General features: G+C 46.2%; 1 protein-coding gene across 2 annotated transcripts in view; it reads right to left on the minus strand.

The window, feature by feature from the left end:
* LOC310789371 (UTP--glucose-1-phosphate uridylyltransferase-like) overlaps positions 1-6,118 on the minus strand; it is an 82,342-nt gene extending 76,224 nt beyond the window's left edge. Inside the window, exon 1 of one of the 2 annotated variants that reach the window (XM_083651005.1) lies at positions 5,962-6,118. Coding sequence is in view for 1 of the 2 variants with exons in the window: in XM_083651004.1 (XP_083507130.1) it covers positions 5,022-5,040 (19 nt within the window). In the remaining variant the exon portion in view is untranslated. Of the gene's footprint in view, positions 1-5,021; positions 5,353-5,961 lie in introns of those variants that run through there. The other variant, XM_083651004.1, reaches the window with a different exon arrangement.
* Between the last annotated feature and the right edge of the window lie 11,233 nt (positions 6,119-17,351).

Below are 17,351 nucleotides of genomic sequence, written 5' to 3' on the forward strand. Positions count from 1 at the left end.
TGAAAGTTTTTATGTAGCCATCCAGGGTCAGGACAACCTCCATCATGTCAAAGTCGATAACTGGCTATCTGATATTTTTAAAATATTGATTTAACCCAATGTATGTGTGCAGAGTAACATGTATGTTATATTGCCTGTTATGTACCATGTGTCAGTATACATTGTGTTATTATGCAAGCTGTCAGTCTCTCTGTACTAATGTCGAAACAAATTCCTGCAATTCCAAAAATATCCAAGAGGGTGGCCGTTACTGCGATTATGGTGATGCGATTGCTACGAGGTACAGCAAAGGAAGACGTGCCTTAGTACTGTCCCAGATAACAACACCTTTAGGGATGTTATTATAGCTTGTAGAAAATACATAACGTCCAATGCTGATGTGCACCGTCTGACACGTTTTACACATGAGAATAATCAGGAGAAAACAAGAAGCATAATTGCCAAAATGGTATTTTTTTTACTGCAATTACGGATATAAAGCAGTGGGTCTGAAGTCCAGCTGAGGTCCAGCAGCGTTTCTTAAAACCGGTTTTCCTCAAAGTATACATAAGATTAATAAAAAGCATGAGAAAACAAGAAAGATCACCAAGTGGCTCTCTATGTAGCAACCATAAAGATACATCTCTAATATGGTAGCAACTCTAAGAGCTGGCATAGCAACCAATAGAACCTGTCTGGCAGCCTTTGACTACCAATCAGATTGCTTTAATGAAATGACCAGACGGACGTACAGATATACTTATAATTTGATTCTGAACCTGATTCCTATGGAAAGCTAATACCATCAGCACAGGCCATGCATCATTCACTGAGGATGTAAAGCTAATACAATCAGCTCAGGCCATGCATCATTCACTGAGGATGACTGTGTTTCAAAGTGTTTGGAAAAAATGATTCACGAGTGAAATGCAATGCATTCATCCACAGTTACGTACACACACAATCACATGATAGGTTAGGTGAGTAGTAGGTAGTTTGGTACCTACTTTTAGATAGGATGAAAATAATTGAGTGTTCATTCTTATTATGGTTTCCATCCTATTTCTGTGGTTTGAATCAGCAGACAGACAGACAGACAGACAGACACACAAGGAAGACGAAGACGAAGACGAAGAAGAAGAATCTACTTGTTTGACCGGATATATCACTACAGTATACTGTAGGTGCTCCACTCCCTTTGCGACTGTAATCTGTCCCTCATAAACACACCCTACAGTCACATATCGAGCGTCACTTAAACCTCTTGAAGCCATTACAGCTGGATCAAAGGTGTTCACGTTAGCTAGTACAAGTGCAAACCTTGTTGTCTTGTCTGGGACTGAAGGATTTGGCAGGTGTTGAATACGAAGCATGTTACTAATGTTACTGTCAACTACACCAAATAACCACATAGCTGAAGATCTGCCAGACATTTTGTGCAATTTCAAAATACCCTAAACCTAACTTAAACTTAACTAAAACTTGAAAATGGACGCTTCAAGCATTTCAAATGTATAGATTTACCCCCCCCCCCCCCTCTCTCTCATATTTATTTTCATTCATCGGGGTTTTTTTTTTTTTTCTTCTTCTTCTCGTTTCTTTTCTTTCTTTTATGTGTCTTTGTGTACCGATATACTGCGATGTATGACATGATGTATGTGGTGTAATAGGCTAGGGGTTCTCGTGGGATGGGTTTTTGTTTAAAAGTGTCAAGTGTATTTAAATCTGTATTTTGTATTTTGTATGATATACAGAAAACGAATAAATAAACTTTGAACAAAAAAACGTAACTAAAACTTAACTTAACTTAAAATCTTGTGCCACTTTTAAGTGGTGCGACCGCTTCTCTTAGTGACTACTGGTATGTTTGTTAGAGCACGGGATGTGTGTGGCGAGATGTGTGCTCCGAGATGTGTGCTCCGAGATGTGTTCTGGTTCTTAGAATTCTTATATTCGCTAGTACAACAACAGAGCGGCACTGCGCAGAGGCGGAAGTCCCGGGCGGAAGATTTGCGCTGTAAAGGAAGCCTCAAAAAAAGGTACGGCTGAGTCTAAATAGACTCTGGGTTCCCAGATTGTGGAGAGAGTGGCTCAAAACACGAAACACCCACACACACACACTGTGAGAGAGAGGGGAGAGGGGGCTGGAGGAGAAGGGTCGGACCTGCAAACCTGCACCACTTACTTCAACACCTGACCTGGGTCGGTGTGATTTTTTTCCATAACTTTAGCCTTAAAAAAAAGGTTGATATTCAGAATAGTTTCTACGTGTTACTTTGCCTCCTAAGAATAAATAAATAAAAACACGTGCGATTCTTGACAGCTAAATTCTCCTGGCAGCCTCCAAACTCAGAGCCAGAGATAAGGTGAGAGCTGTTAAATAAAAGAGAAGAAAGGTGAATGAAGTGAAGATTAATTGCGAGTGAGTCTGCCAGACAAGGTGAGTGCCTCTGAGCCTCGGAGGTAAAAAAAAATAAACTAGAACGACCGCACCGCAGATATATGCCTCCGCCAACAAGTGAGCAGTCGACATGCATGTCTGTCCAGACTTTGACGTTTGAGCCAAATGTGAAGAAATTCCGTCAAGGTGTTACTGAGATATGGAAATGCCGTTTGTGAGGTCACGGTGACCTTTGACCTTTGATCACCAAAATCTAATCAGTTCATCCTTGAGTCCGAGTCGACGTTTGATGCAAATTTGATGAAATTCCATCATGGCGTTCCTCAGATATCGCGTTAACGAATCAAACGGGCGTACGTACGGACAGATGTACGGACAACCCGAATCCATCACCGCTATCGCTATCGCCGGCGGAGGCATAAACAGAGAAGGAAGAAAGAGAGAGTTTACCAGAGTTTAGTGGAGACTGTGGATGTGAGAGAGAGAGAGAGAGAGAGAGATAGAGAGAGAGTCACCACACATGACTGTGACTGCGCTGCTTGTTATTTGAGACCTCTTCCAGTCACAGGCTTCCAGTTGCCTGTCAGTCCCCTCAGTTTCCTTCTCATTAGGTCACCAATAGCCTAGTGAGTGAGCCACACTAACCTAAGTGGAGAAGAATCCACTGCTGCTGGCAGCCAGTCAGAGAGAAAAGGAGGAAAAAAGTCAGCAGAAAACAGATTTATCTGGTGTCAAAGTAGTGTGCCACTAAAACAAACATATTGTTTAACCATGTACAGGTGTGGGCAGTGAGGGAATGACCAGTTCACAATTGTAGGGAGTTGGGGATTTTGGTTAAGGCAGATGAGAAGATTTGATCTATTAGATGACACTTAACTTTCACCTCACCAGGCTGAATCTGGGCAGTAGCTGGTGAGTAAACTTTGACAGTTAATTAGGACCTTCTCTCTTCTAAAGATGCAGCTGAGTTGATGCTTGATATTATCGTTTATCATCTTTCAGTGGAATCATATCATGAGGATATGAAGATATTTTTATATTTTTTATTTAACATGATTTTGCATACTGAACCATTTCAGAATCGTGATATACCGCCTACAGAAAAATCCTTATGATTAGCATGATATTATCACAATATTATTCAACCATTATCGTCCAGCCCTACTTGGTGCATTTTGTCATTATCAGCAACTGCAAATCAAATCATGATGTGAGACTAGAAGTCTTTAGGATATGATAATCTGGTGATATGGCATAAGTGTTGTCTTTTCCTGGTTTTAAAGGCTGCACTACAATCAAGTGATGTCATTTTCTATAGCCTGATATCAGCCTGAATTGTCAATGTGTTACACTCCAGCTCCATGCTGCTTCATTCATACTGAGTGCTCCATTTATTCAGAAGCAGCCAAAACTCCCAACTCCCAACTTCGAAGCCCAGGCAAGTAATTTTCTGAACTTACCACACTCTGTTTTTAGTCATTTTTTTTTTTTTTGAAAGGCACCAAGAGTCAATCGCTATAATATTGTCATAGGTATTTGGTCAAGTACAGTCTTGTTTAATACAAAAGTGCTGTTGACAGACATCTCACACGTGGCTTTGACTTACTGAACATTTAGCCCACTTCATAGAGAAATACCGAGATATTATTTATCGTGTATCGCCATTCAGCCATTCAGCCTAAGAATATAGATGGGATTTTTTTTGGTCCATATCGCCCAGCCCTGAAAATCAACCAGGTCCAAATGAGACAAGGCACATTCAGTGTGTCCTAAGGCTGAGTAATGCCTTCATGGCAGTAATGTATGAGATGCTGGCATGCTATGCTAGCTCCTGACCTGACAGTGTGTATGGGTATGCAACAGGAGATGTTGCAAAAACATGACACTAATGAATTAAAAGCCCGGGGGCGATGAAATTAAACCAGGGAAACAACTGGAAGACTGACTGGAAGAACAACCTGATACACTCGAGTACAGTAGCCAATGAAGAACCACCTCTGAAGAACCACCTGATACACTCCAGCAACTTTATATGATGACCAGGTGTCTATGGCCTGGAATTACAACTGTAGGGAATTAACTTGCTGTTAACCCATTGATACCTGATGCAGCATTTGCGTGTATATCCCTCATTTGGGTGCGTATCCCTTTAAGACCGCGAACCGCATTATACACACAGAAATGCTGCATCAGGTATCAATTGGTTAAACCAAACCAGCACAGCCTTGAGATTGGTGACATCTGCAAGGTTAGGAAGATTCAACTCTAACCTGTAGACATACAGTGGTTCTCAACGTGGGGTGCAGGGACCCCCAGGGGTCCTTGAGGAGGGTTCGGGGGAGCCTAGCAAACTGATGAATTGCTACAATTCACCATTATTTAATTTACAAGAACAATAGATAGTGTAGGAGAATGACTGTTTTGATGATAGTTTCTCTGTTATCTCTCTACCTGCAATACAGTCATGGAATTCTGGACAAAATCATATCTGACTGGAAATAAAGATATTCTTATTATTTGCGTCCGAGGCAAAATCTCAAAGGGGGGCTGTCAGAATCTGGGTGGCCGTGGCCCTAAATTAAATTAGGGGTCCTTGATAAGAAAAATGTGAGAGAATCTTCTACACAACAACATCACTTACCTTCTACATAAAGTGCCATGTTTCAGTTGCCTCAGCTCAGCAATGTAGCCTAGTCAAGTACCAAGGTAAATCCAACAAACAGAAACCCTTCCAAGGGAAATAATATTCCAACGCGATGTATATGGAAGAAAAGCAAGCATTGATTGTGAAACCAAAAGTGTCAACAAGTACACTATCCTAAAAAGAGCTAAAAGTTTCCTTGAGGTAAGGGGGAAAAAGGGAAAAAAGACAGTTACTGGTCATTCATTCACTCCTGTAAAGTCCACTCATCATAGCTGCTTCAGCGGATAAAACATCCTGTGCGCCTCAACACAGGGACACCTTCGCCCGATCACACAGCCAATGTTCCCGACATGCAGCTGGACGATCGAGTCGAGTTTGTTTTATCGCTGACGGGATCTGCCTCGTTTTCTCCACCACCTCCCCCAAAAACTCGCCCACGTCACAAATCCTGGCTTTGACTCCAACTAGTCCATGTTTTGCCTCGCCCCCCTGCCTCCATGTCTCATCTTTTTAGATTCAGTCTCTTTTCCCACTTTATGACCAACACACAATCTGACAATTATTAACCCAGTCCGAGTCCATCCGCATAAGCCGAGTGGGAACTTTATTAGCTAGTCAGTGTGTGCGGAAATTAACGACATGGATGGGTACAGTGTGTACACACACAGACCATCGATACACGGGAATTCAACGGCAGCGAAAATATCCATGACATCGACATTTACGACGTTATTTTCCAAAACGCATGCTCTGATATCAGTATTTCATGCCTGATGCGAAAGAGTTAACGTTACGCAATAGCCTAACCCCAATATATTGCGTATTCTTGATTATTTAGGGATACAGTGTGGTTTTCTTTTAGATGCAATGGGGTTAATAAGAGCACAAAGGTTGATCAGAGATGTGTTGTATGTAGATTTAAGAGGAATTGTCTTACTGTGTGACTGTAGGATGCTGGCGGAAGAAAGTCAAAGGGGGCGCTTGGTTGGCCTGGACCAGCAGCAAACCCCGGGGAGGAGAGCAGACAGAGCCGGAAAACAAACAAATAAATGTTGTTTACAGGTTTTCACACGCTGTGTTACTGTTGGCCTTCAGCGTCATTCGATAAAATCACATTAAAACTGAAACGACAGGGTGAATAACTTGACAAAATGTGCGTATTTTGAAGATACGATGCATTGGAAATGCCGTTCCGCTCCAGGAACGAATAGGAAGCATGCACGAGGGCAGTAGCCAATGAAAAAGCTGTGTGCTCGTGACGTTGAGGAGAGGGCCAATAGATTTCTGTTACGTTTGGCCAGAGACCTTTAATATAGATAGAGACGCCCCAACTGTTTCATACCATTGACAGAGTCAAGCACAAGCCTAGGACCACGCCCATTTAGGAGACCGGAAGACTTCGCCTGGGGTGGGGATGTCTCTATTAAAGGTCTCTGGTTTGGCACAAAAAATAAAAACGAAAACAAAATCTTACGAGAAATGTTATTTTTAATATGCTTTAACAACAAACATATCAAATAAATGTAGTGAAGAGTTTACAAACATTTGTATTTGTAGAATTATTTGCTCACAGTCACATGTTTATTTGAAATAACTATTTTCCCACCTTTTTATTTGTAGAATTGTTTCCTCACCTTTTCATTTGTAAAACAGTTTATAAATCCAATATATAGACAGTTTTAACTTGACAACAATAACAACCGTCACAACCCACCTGAATATCCGGTTTACTTCCTGTATACATAGCTGAGCGCAGGCTGATATTCGGCTCATATTAAATGTTAACGTTAGGCCGTGTCTCCGACAGACACATTAACAAGGTAGCCTATTTCGGTCTTTATGTCTTGTAGTAGTTGGTAGTAGTAGTTGTTGTTGTTGTTGTTGATAGTTGCCATAACAACCACCCCTGTCGGAAAGACGTGCACACGCTGGGTAGGAAGCGTTGTTGTCCCGGAGGCGATATTTTTTTTCGGATGATGGCGAAGGCTATGCGAAGGCATAACCCGCCCCTCTCTGCCTCTGATTGGCCTAGCGTCAAACTTCCATCCAAACACATTCGCTTGGCTATCCTGCATTACATCTCTGTTACAGTCTGTGGTCAGACCGTCAAACTCAATGGGTCAGACAGACAGACAGACAGACAGCAGTTACGCTTGCTAGCCTGCATGAAAGACGCCAGTGTGTTTATGTTTTTAATATAGTCATATCTATGGTTTATAACGCTGCCACTAATCAGAGGCAGAGAGGGCCAGGGGCGGGTTATGCCTTCGCCATCATCCGAAAAAAATATCGCTTCCGGTAAGCTAGCTAGCTAGCTAATGTTAGCTGCTGGTTGGTTGGCTAACTAGCGGATGTTAGCCGTTAGCTAACGTACTAGACAAACACAGACATGCAGAGCTCCAAAAACAGAGCAATTCGTGATTTTGTTACTGTAGTTTCTGCAGAGTAACGTCCATGTACCTTTATGGATTGCACGGGGTTGGTAACAGTCAGCAGCTATGATAACACAGCCAGTCGGGGGGAGGAAGTCCATATATGGTTCATCCGGTCATGGGACACAGGACATTACGTCATCACGGGATAACGCGATTGGCAGATCTGTTCAAATCTGAGCCAGCCAATCGCGTTGTCCTGTGCCGTTTGGGACGTGTATAAAAGGCGCAACCAGAGCAGAGGGAGAAGAGGAGAGGAGGGGGAGAGGGGGAGGAGGGGAGAGCGCCGCCAGTGGCACCACCCTGCTGGGCACAGACACCCAGGCCAGCCACCCCAACCTCCAGGCTGCCACCACCCAGGCTAAGTGCCCCTCTGCTGGGCAGACACCCAGGGCAGCCACTCCCACCACCAGGCTGCCACCCCCTCACCTAGCCTAGGTAAACCCAGCCCCCACGTGACCTGCTCCCTAGTGACTGAGAACAGGTCTGAGAGCAGGTCACGTGGGGGATGGGTTTACCCAGGCTACCCCTCACCCTGCCCGGGTCCCACACCCCCGGCCGAGACCCCCCTCCAGAATCCCGTGCACCAGGCGGACCCGGTGCATGGCGCGACGCAGTAAACAAACTCATGTTTCCCTCGTCACCAGTCATGCTGGACATCAGTACAAGTGTGAGATCCCTCTCATTCCCGCAAATATGTAACGTAACCTATGTAAATACAGTGTTGTGTAGTGGACAGGTCCGCCCATAAGGGGGGGTAAAGGGGTAAGCTTCGAGGGGCGTCGCCACTAGGGACGCTAGCTGGAGCCAGGCAATTTTTTTTTTTTACACTAAAATATATCTCCCATCCTGAAAATGCGGCAACTAATTTATTTTTTTGCAAGGAGTCGAACAAATACACAAAACACAGCAGCAGTAACAAGGCATGCTTGGGCAGGAGTGCTCCTGTGGAAAATAGTGGCATTCTGATCCCCCATCCGACCAGTGCAGTGAGAGGTAGCAATGTGCCGCAAGGCATCTAGTCTGCCGGAAAGCCAAAAGAAGAAGAAGAAGAACAATGCAGGCTTGGGGCAGACCATTTTGCTTGGGGCAGCAGCACAGGGACCATTTATGGTGTAACACACAACACAGACAGGTGATAGCAAACAAAACAAGACCGGTGATGGCAAAATGCCAGGAGCAAAACAAAAGTAAGGATGCCAAAATCGCAAGGCATAAAAAAAAGCGGGAGCAGGCAAGGGCTTTAGACCCAAATAATAATCTGTTAACAAACTTTTTTCAGTCAGCTCTGAAAGCTGCAGCGTTGATATGAGTAAAGCGCTTGCGGGGGGGGGCATAGTGTCTGGACCCTTCCAGGGGCACTGCCATCTCTCTGGGCGGCCCTGGTAGTGGAAGCGATCATAATGACCATAATGGGTGTTGTTCGAACTGAACATTTATTTCTTCAACATGCTGCAGCAGAAAGGGAGATAAACAGCCGACACTATTTTCGTAGTTAAGCTATGAAGTAGCCTACTTCCCCCCGCAGCATCGTGACATTGAATGAAAGTATAGGCTATAATGGCTCGTTTGAGATGACTTCTGGCTCGCCTGGGAAGCAGGCGAGAGCAGCCGAGTGCAGTCAGCCAATTAGAGGCAGAGAGGGGCGTGTCATGCCTTCGCCATCATGGGGGAAAAAAGATCGCGTCCCGGAGCTAGCCTGAGAGGCTAATAAAAGCTACATGTTACAGAGTAAGCTGACTATCAGTACGTTATTGCACGCATAGGCCTATCTTTACATTTAAACGTTTACATAGCAAAAATAAAAAATAGAAATAGAAGTAGGCTATGTCAGTGTTTTTCCCTGAATAGCTGAGAAAGTGGACACTGTCAATAGTTAGCAGTGTGAAGCGGATACAATCCAGGTCGCGGTAATGCAACATTTAAGGATGCCAACCGCCATAAAACACAGAAGAAGAAGCTGAGAAAAAGGAAGTGCTGTGGGAATGCAGCTGGTGAAAATCATAGGGTCTTTGTAATATAATGCTTATCTGAAAGTGCAGTTGAGTTTTGTTCATATTGTAGCGTTTCAGGTAATCCAAGTATTACCTGTAATGTGATGTGCAATAGAAGTGTCTCAACTGCGGCTAGGAACTGATGTGTGTGGGTGTGTTCCTAGGGGGAAGGGGATATATGTGACCAGCGGCCGGGGCGGAAGCCAGTCAGTCTAGCTATGGAGCGAGCGGAGACCGGTTGTTGTGTGTAGAGCTAGCGGGGTGAAGCTAGCTGCTAGGAGCTAAAGGAGCCTGTGAATAAAGAACCTGTACCAACTACAACTCTCCGTTCCTTGGACAAATACCCACTTTGTTACATTGGTGTCAGACAGTAAAGCGGTAACGCCTCTGATTCGGCCGGGAGAGGAGAGAGTGAGGAGGAACGACGGAGAAAGTGCGGAATGGAGCGGCTAAAGATGAAGAGCGAGGTGGAAGAGTCTGAAGCCTCGGTGTATCCGGAGAATAAGGGGGAATACAGACGGATGAAGGAGGAATACAGACTGATGAGGGAGAACCTCGGGCGGGAGGAGAGCGGAGCCGAGCCGGGCCCCGCTGGCAGACAGGCGGGGAGTGACGAGGCTGAAGCACGGCACGCGACGGCGGGGGATGGCACCCGCAGAACCAGGAAGGACGTGCCCGTCCCGAAATACAACGGTAAAGGCGAGTGGGAGCCATATTGCACAATGTTTAACGTAGCAGCGGACATGAATGGCTGGTCGAGGGAAGAGAGAGCCAGTCACTTGGTGATGTCGCTCGAGGGCGAAGCTATAACATGTGTGGCAGCAATGGCAGACACAAAAGACTTAGACATTGTGATGGCGGCCCTGCGGAGACGCTTCGGACGATGTGAAGAGCAGGCCATCGTAGCCGCGGAACTGTGTAACAGACGCAGACGGCAGGGTGAGTCGCTGCGTGCACTGGCAACAGACATTGAGACTCTCAGCCGGCGCGCATACAGCCAGCTACCGACGGAGGCGCTGGATGGGTTAGCCCTAAGCTACTTTGTCCAGGCCATCGAGCCACGGGGTCTAAGCCAGAAGGTAACGCTGGGACATCCAAAAACACTGGGAGCAGCGCTGGAGTTGGCGCTGGAGATAGAGACAGTAGAAGGCTGGGATAAGAGCAGCGGCATAATGGAGGCCGCCCCAGTGGTGAGAATGGCAGCGGAGAGCCAGCTACAAGTAGAGCCAGCGTGGAAGACGGCCTTGGCAGAGCAAGGCAACATGGTGAAAGAGCTATCTGAGTCGGTGCGCCAGTTAACAGAACAACTGCTCCGAAGAGCGACCCTGCAGCCCACCCCACGAGACAATACCGGGGCCAGGGGGCCCGGGGCCATGCGCTGCTGGACCTGTGGACGCCCCGGGCATCGGGCCAGAGAGTGCCGCGGAGGAGCGTGGAACCAGGGAAACGGCGCAGGGCCCGTCTAAGAGGGGCGAGACGGGCCCCCTACGTCATATTCCCTATGGCCACGTCACCGTTGGAGGGGGCCCAGCGGTACAGACGGGGAGGTGGGGCGTCGCCTTCCCCCGAAGCAGACGACATCGCCGGCGCTGTCAACATGCAGAACGGGCCGCACACGATGAACGGCTGCCATGTTCAGGTCCGCCTGCAAGGGAAGCCCTGTGTCGCCCTGGTGGACACGGGGTGTACGGCAACGCTGGTGAACTACAACATGATGCCAGAGGGAGCGCTTCTGGAGCAGCCAGCGGACCAGCTGCTGAGGACAGTATCCGGTGAGTTGATGCCGATGAGGGGAAGGGGGTCCGTGATGATAACTGTGGGGGGACAGACAGTGAACTTTCCGGTATGGGTAGTAGAGATGGCGGGGCCCTGTATCTTGGGGGAGGACTACTTGACGCTAAACCAATGCACAGTAGACCTAGGGAAGAGCACACTGACGTTTGCAGGGGGGCCGGTAGTCCAGATGGGTCACCCTCCCACCGCTCCAGGGGAGCAACCAAACGTCAATAACATCACTGTATACCGCGTCACAGTTGAGCACGGGCCCCACGCGGAGCCGCAAAAGAGACTGTGTTGGACATGTGGAGAGCCGGGCCACGTGGCGAGGTGGTGCAGAAGCGGTCCCGGGAGACGGACCGGGTATGCGGGACAACGACATGGACAGCAGGGAGCCTGCTGGGCATGCGGCGAGATTGGACACCTGGCTAGAGAGTGTCAAAAGGCTGTCGGGGACCGGAGGGCAGCGGGAGAAGAGAGACGTGCAGGCGGCGGACAGGTGAGACTCTGCTGGACTTGCCGTTCGCCTGGGCACTTAGCCAGAAACTGCACGGCGCCCCCCACGGTTGCTGTGCGGAAAGCCGAGGTGGAGAGCGAGACCGGTTGTGTTCCCCCTGTGGTCCTGAACACGCCGTCCCCTGGGGAAGGGGGGCGGGAGGACGACCGAGTGCAGGAGGTGGAGGAAGACGAGGAGGACTGTCCAGATGTGGATCTGGAGGACGACAGAGTGACCATCAAGGATGTCGACGTGAGTGGAGACGCAGGCAGGCGGAGGACGCGGAGATCGGTCCGGTGCTTGCGTGGGTGGCGGCCGGACGCCGGCCCCCTGTGGAGGAGACTCACATGTTTTCCGGTGCCACGAAGGGACTGTGGAACGTGTTTTCCGACCTGCGGCTGGATGAAGACGGGCTGTTGGAGAGAACAGAGCACGGGGTAAAAGGGAGGCAGGCGGTTGTACCCGGTTGCCTGCGAGAGTTGGCGCTTAAGGGGGCACACAAGGGCCCTGGTTCCAGTCATTTTGGGCCCGAAGAGACACTCACCCGCATCCGTGGACATTTCTACTGGGGCAAACAGAAGGAGGATGTGCGAAGATACTGCGATGCGTGTGAGGACTGTGGGGCACAGAGGGGGGACCGTGCTGACTTACACTGCAGAGGATTAACCCCACTGGGGGTTGAGCGGGACTAGTGTGCTTCAGGGGGGACAGAAGCTGTAAAAGGGGGGATGGAAATGGGGTTTAAAAAGAAAAGTTAAGGAAAATGTGGGGGCTTGTGTTTAATTGAGATGTGGGGGTTATTGTTGAATGGGCTATTGTGTTGAATTTAAATGAATGTGTGAAAAAGAAGGAAATAATGAAAAATACAGGCAAATACAAGCAGTGGCCTGGCGCTTCGCTGGCCCGGCCACTAATAATAAAGGCAAATACAAGAAGTGGCCTGGCGCTTCGCTGGCCCGGCCACTAATTAAGGTAATTAAGCTATACACGGGGCCAGAATTCAACGTTTTGATGCACTGTGGGCTCAATTTTTGACCGATCGAAAATCTGGGTTGATACTTTTGTGTAGAACAGTCTAACGATGCAGATACTGAAGTTTGGTGTCGTTTGAAGAAAAAATGTGGGAGGAGTAGGGTTTAATCATTTTTGCAGTTTTTGCAGTTTTGCGGTCTTTAGACTTCATAATTGGCCATAGGTTGCATTGTACAAAAGCTTCCCCTCATTTAGGCGCACATTTCGGTGAAAGTTGCAAAGCCGTAGCACGTACGCCTGATTTTTTATGAATTTTTTTAGTTTTAAACTTTAGACGGTCGCTGTAGTGCCACCGTTAGGACTATTGGCCCCAAATTTGTGTCAAAGACGTTTGGCATGGGACTGGACCTTTGTGCAAAGTTTGGTTAGTTTTCATCCATGGGAAGTCGAACTTCCCAGGAGGATGAAGAATAATAATAATAATAATAATAAAGGCAAATACAAGAAGTGGCCTGGCGCTTCGCTGGCCCGGCCACTAATTATAGCTGCTGCGCAGCAATGGGTCGTGGCCGGGCAAGTCTCAAGTCTTTTAGCTATAGTCCAAGTCACGTCTCAAGTCTTCAGTCACAAATCCAAGTCAAGTCTCAAGTCTCTTATGGGTGAGCTTTCTATCATCTGCTGCATGCAATCCAGCTTTTTCTGATTTCCTTGCAGCATGGAGCTTCTTGATCATCTGATGGCGTTTTTTGTTGCGAGGCATCTCAACTGGGACCTTACATGGAAAGATATACTGTTCCCACTTATATAGTGTCAACCAGAAAGGATTTGTGACATCACTTATGACATGACATCACAATAGCTCGAGTGACATCAGTGATGGTTTCACAATTGCTTGACTGACTGATGACATCATAAATACAACCCAATAGAGAGCCGCAGTAACGAGTCCGGAAATCATCGATGCTAACGCCCCTGGTTCCATACAGTTTTCGCCTATGGGAGTTTTGAATGGGTTTTTGGCGCGATGCTTCTAATAATCTCTCTGGGCAACGCTGGCTTAATCAAACGCGAACCAGTGTTTAGTAACATCATCTTCACACATGAAGACCACTTTTATGAGTTTTGAAGCTTTTACATGCCGTTAAACGGGCGGCTAGCTAGCAAACGGCTAAATGAGACTACACTGCTGAGTCGATGTGGATATATACGTCAATAACGTCACCACTTCAAAGGGCGAACACGGAAATTCTCTTTCCCTCACCTGGTTCAGCCCCGTTCAGCCCGAGGTAATCAGTGCAGACATCAACAACAGTCCAGGTTGACTGCTGACGTGACGTGAAGCCTATGCGACAGTGTGTAGTTCAGGATTAGCTTAGCTCGAGCATTTTACTTCTAGGGCTCGCATTTACGCTACAAAACTCATGAAAGTGGTCCTCATGTGTGAAGATTATCCCGCTGAACCTTGGTTCGCGTTTGATTAAACTTGCGTTGCCCACAGACATTTGAAGCATATCGCCAAAAACCCATTCAAAAATCCCATAGACAGAAACAGTGTGGAACCAGGAAGTTCGGGACTTCCGCATTCAGCCTACAAAAATACGTCATCCCTGCGGCTCTCTATTGCCGTACTGTGGAAGTCGATGCAAAGGAGTGACATCACACCACATGTGATGTCACTTATGACATGACATCACAATAGCTCCCCAGGGACTCTTAGTGGCTGGCCCAACACGAGCTCGGCCGAAGAGGACTGCAGATCCTCCTTAGGGGCCGAGCGCAGGCTGTAAAGAGGGCTATTATAACGCCACCATCTGCTCAATTTGTGTATTTCTTTCGTGTATAGTATAAGGCCCCTCTGTGCACCTCCCTACGAAGTTTCGTAGCTGTAGCTGTTATGGTTTCTGAATTACAGCTAATTTACTGCAAAATTTTTCGAAACCCCATGCAAGTCAATGGGGAAAAAAATATTATGACATCACAATTGCTCGAGTGACATCAGTGATGGCATCACAATTGCTTGACTGACTGATGACATCACAAATACAACCTAATTGCCAAATGTAACAAGATTTTTCGAAACCCCATGCAAGTCAATGGGGAAAAAAAATATTATGACATCACAATTGCTCGAGTGACATTAGTGATGGCATCACAATTGCTTGACTGACTGATGACATCACAAATACAACCTAATTGCCAAAGGTAATTCAATTGCTCCATGTATAACATTTATCCTAAACAAGTCCATTGAAAAGGGGCATTTTCCCACTGATCTTAAATCAGCCAGAGTTATTCCTATCTACAAAAAAGGAAATAAATTAGACCCGGGGAATTACCGTCCTGTCTCGATCCTTAGCACGGTGTCAAAGGTAATGGAAAGAATCATCTTTGAGCAAATAAATGAATACCTGTCAACAAACAACATCGTGTATGAGTATCAGTCGGGGTTCAGAATATCTCACTCCACAGACACATGTTTGCTGTACCTGACAGACCAAATCAGAACAGAAGTAGACAAGGGTAGATATTGTGGAATGGTTTTATTAGATTTACAAAAAGCCTTTGACACCGTGAACCATGATATACTGCTATTCAAAATGAAGGCTATGGGTTTTAACAGTGCTTCGCTAAGGTGGGTAGAGTCATACCTAAGGGGGAGGAAGCAAGTGGTGGAAGTGAATGGCATTATGTCATCTTCACTAGTGCCAACTTGCGGGGTGCCTCAAGGGAGCATTTTAGGTCCAGTCTTATTTCTTTTATATGTCAATGACATGAAATCTGCCTGTGAATGTGACTTGCTTCTCTTTGCGGACGATGCGGCTCTACTGGTCTCACACCAGGATAAAGGGGAGGTAGAAATCATACTCAGCCGAGAACTACTCAGGATCAGTTGCTGGCTGGTTGATAACAGGTTGTCCCTCCACTTAGGTAAGACAGAAGCCATTCTCTTTGGTTCTACCATCAAATTGAGGAGGTCTCCGGGGTTTAGGGTGGTGGTGGGAGACGTAGAGGTCTCAGCTAGGGAGGAGGTCACATACCTGGGCTGTGTGCTGGACAACACTTTATCAGGAGAGAGCATGGCGCAGAGGGTAGCCAAAAAGATTAACCAGAGAGTGAAATTCCTCTCCAGGATTTCCACCTATGTTAACAGGTACGCTCTGGAAATCCTAGCGGGAGCACTGGTTCAGTGTCAATACGACTACGCATGTTCCTCCTGGTACACCGGCATCGCAGTGTCACTGAAAAACAGGCTCCAGACAGCACAAAATAGATTAGTCAGACTCATTTTACAATTGAATCCTAGGACTCACCTACTACAGTCTCACTTCGACAGCCTCAAGTGGCTAAGAGTAGAGGAGAGAGTAACACAAATCAAACTCGGCATGGTACACAGGATAGTTAACAATGCTGTCCCAAAATATCTTAGACATTACTTCACCAAGGTCAGTGACGTACATGGGCACGGCACTAGAGGGAGCCCCACAGATTTGGTCCCAGTAAAATGCAAAAGATGCATCGGCCAAAATTCCTTTCTTTATTCAGCGGCAGTAGCCTGGAACAGTCTCCCAGCTGAGATTAAGACGATCAGCCCCTATCCCTCCTTCAAAGGTAAAGTCAAGAACTGGATCAGGAGAAACAGAACCTGGACTTAATGTGTTGTGTTATATTGTGGTATTATATTATTATATTATATATTATATTATATCTATATTATTATATAGTATATAATATTGTATGGTAATGATATGTAATGCTATAGTATATTATAAAATATTGTCCAGTATAGGTACATGTAGGATGGATTTGATGGTAGCCAAGGTGTATGAGGTGGGGGGCGACCTGTTGTCGGCCAGCCAGTAACTGAGCCGGTGTCTCACTCGACCCTATATGTTATGAGATCTTATTTTATTTTATTTATTTTATTTGATTATTTTTTAATGTATGTTTTTATTAGGATTTGATGGGTTTATTTTTTAATAGCACAAATTGTCTTTTATCTTATTTTATGCTTATTTTTATTGGTTATTCACTGTGCCCCACTTTCCCATATCATTCTCCCCCCTGCGTGGCAGGCACACCCACGCATCACCCTCAGACTCTGACAAGTGCTTGTGGCACTCACACTATCACACACTTACACACATCCAGACATACACACAACAGTACACATTTTATAACAGTCATCATGAGGACCGCAATGGAAATAAGCTGTCAGCTTTATTGCGTTTTTATCCTTTTGATAATGGTGGGCCTGTGTATGTATATATGTATATTGTATATACTGTGTATTCATTATCAATAAAGAACTCAATCAATCAAAAAAAAAAAAATTAAGGTAATTAAGCTATACACGGGGCCAGAATTCAACGTTTTGATGCACTGTGGGCTCAATTTTTGACCGATCGAAAATCTGGTTTGATACTTTTGTGTAGAACAGTCTAACGATGCAGATACTGAAGTTTGGTGTCGTTTGAAGAAAAAATGTGGGAGGAGTAAGGTTTAATCGTTTTTGCAGTTTTTGCAGTTTTGCGGTCTTTAGACTTCATAATTGGCCATAGGTTGCATTGTACAAAAGCTTCCCCTCATTTAGGCGCACATTTCGGTGAAAGTTGCAAAGCCGTAGCACGTACGCCTGATTTTTTATGATTTTTTTAAG

The sequence above is a fragment of the Poromitra crassiceps genome (genome assembly GCF_964638095.1).
Source record: "Poromitra crassiceps genome assembly, chromosome: 14".
NCBI lineage: Eukaryota > Metazoa > Chordata > Actinopteri > Beryciformes > Melamphaidae > Poromitra > Poromitra crassiceps.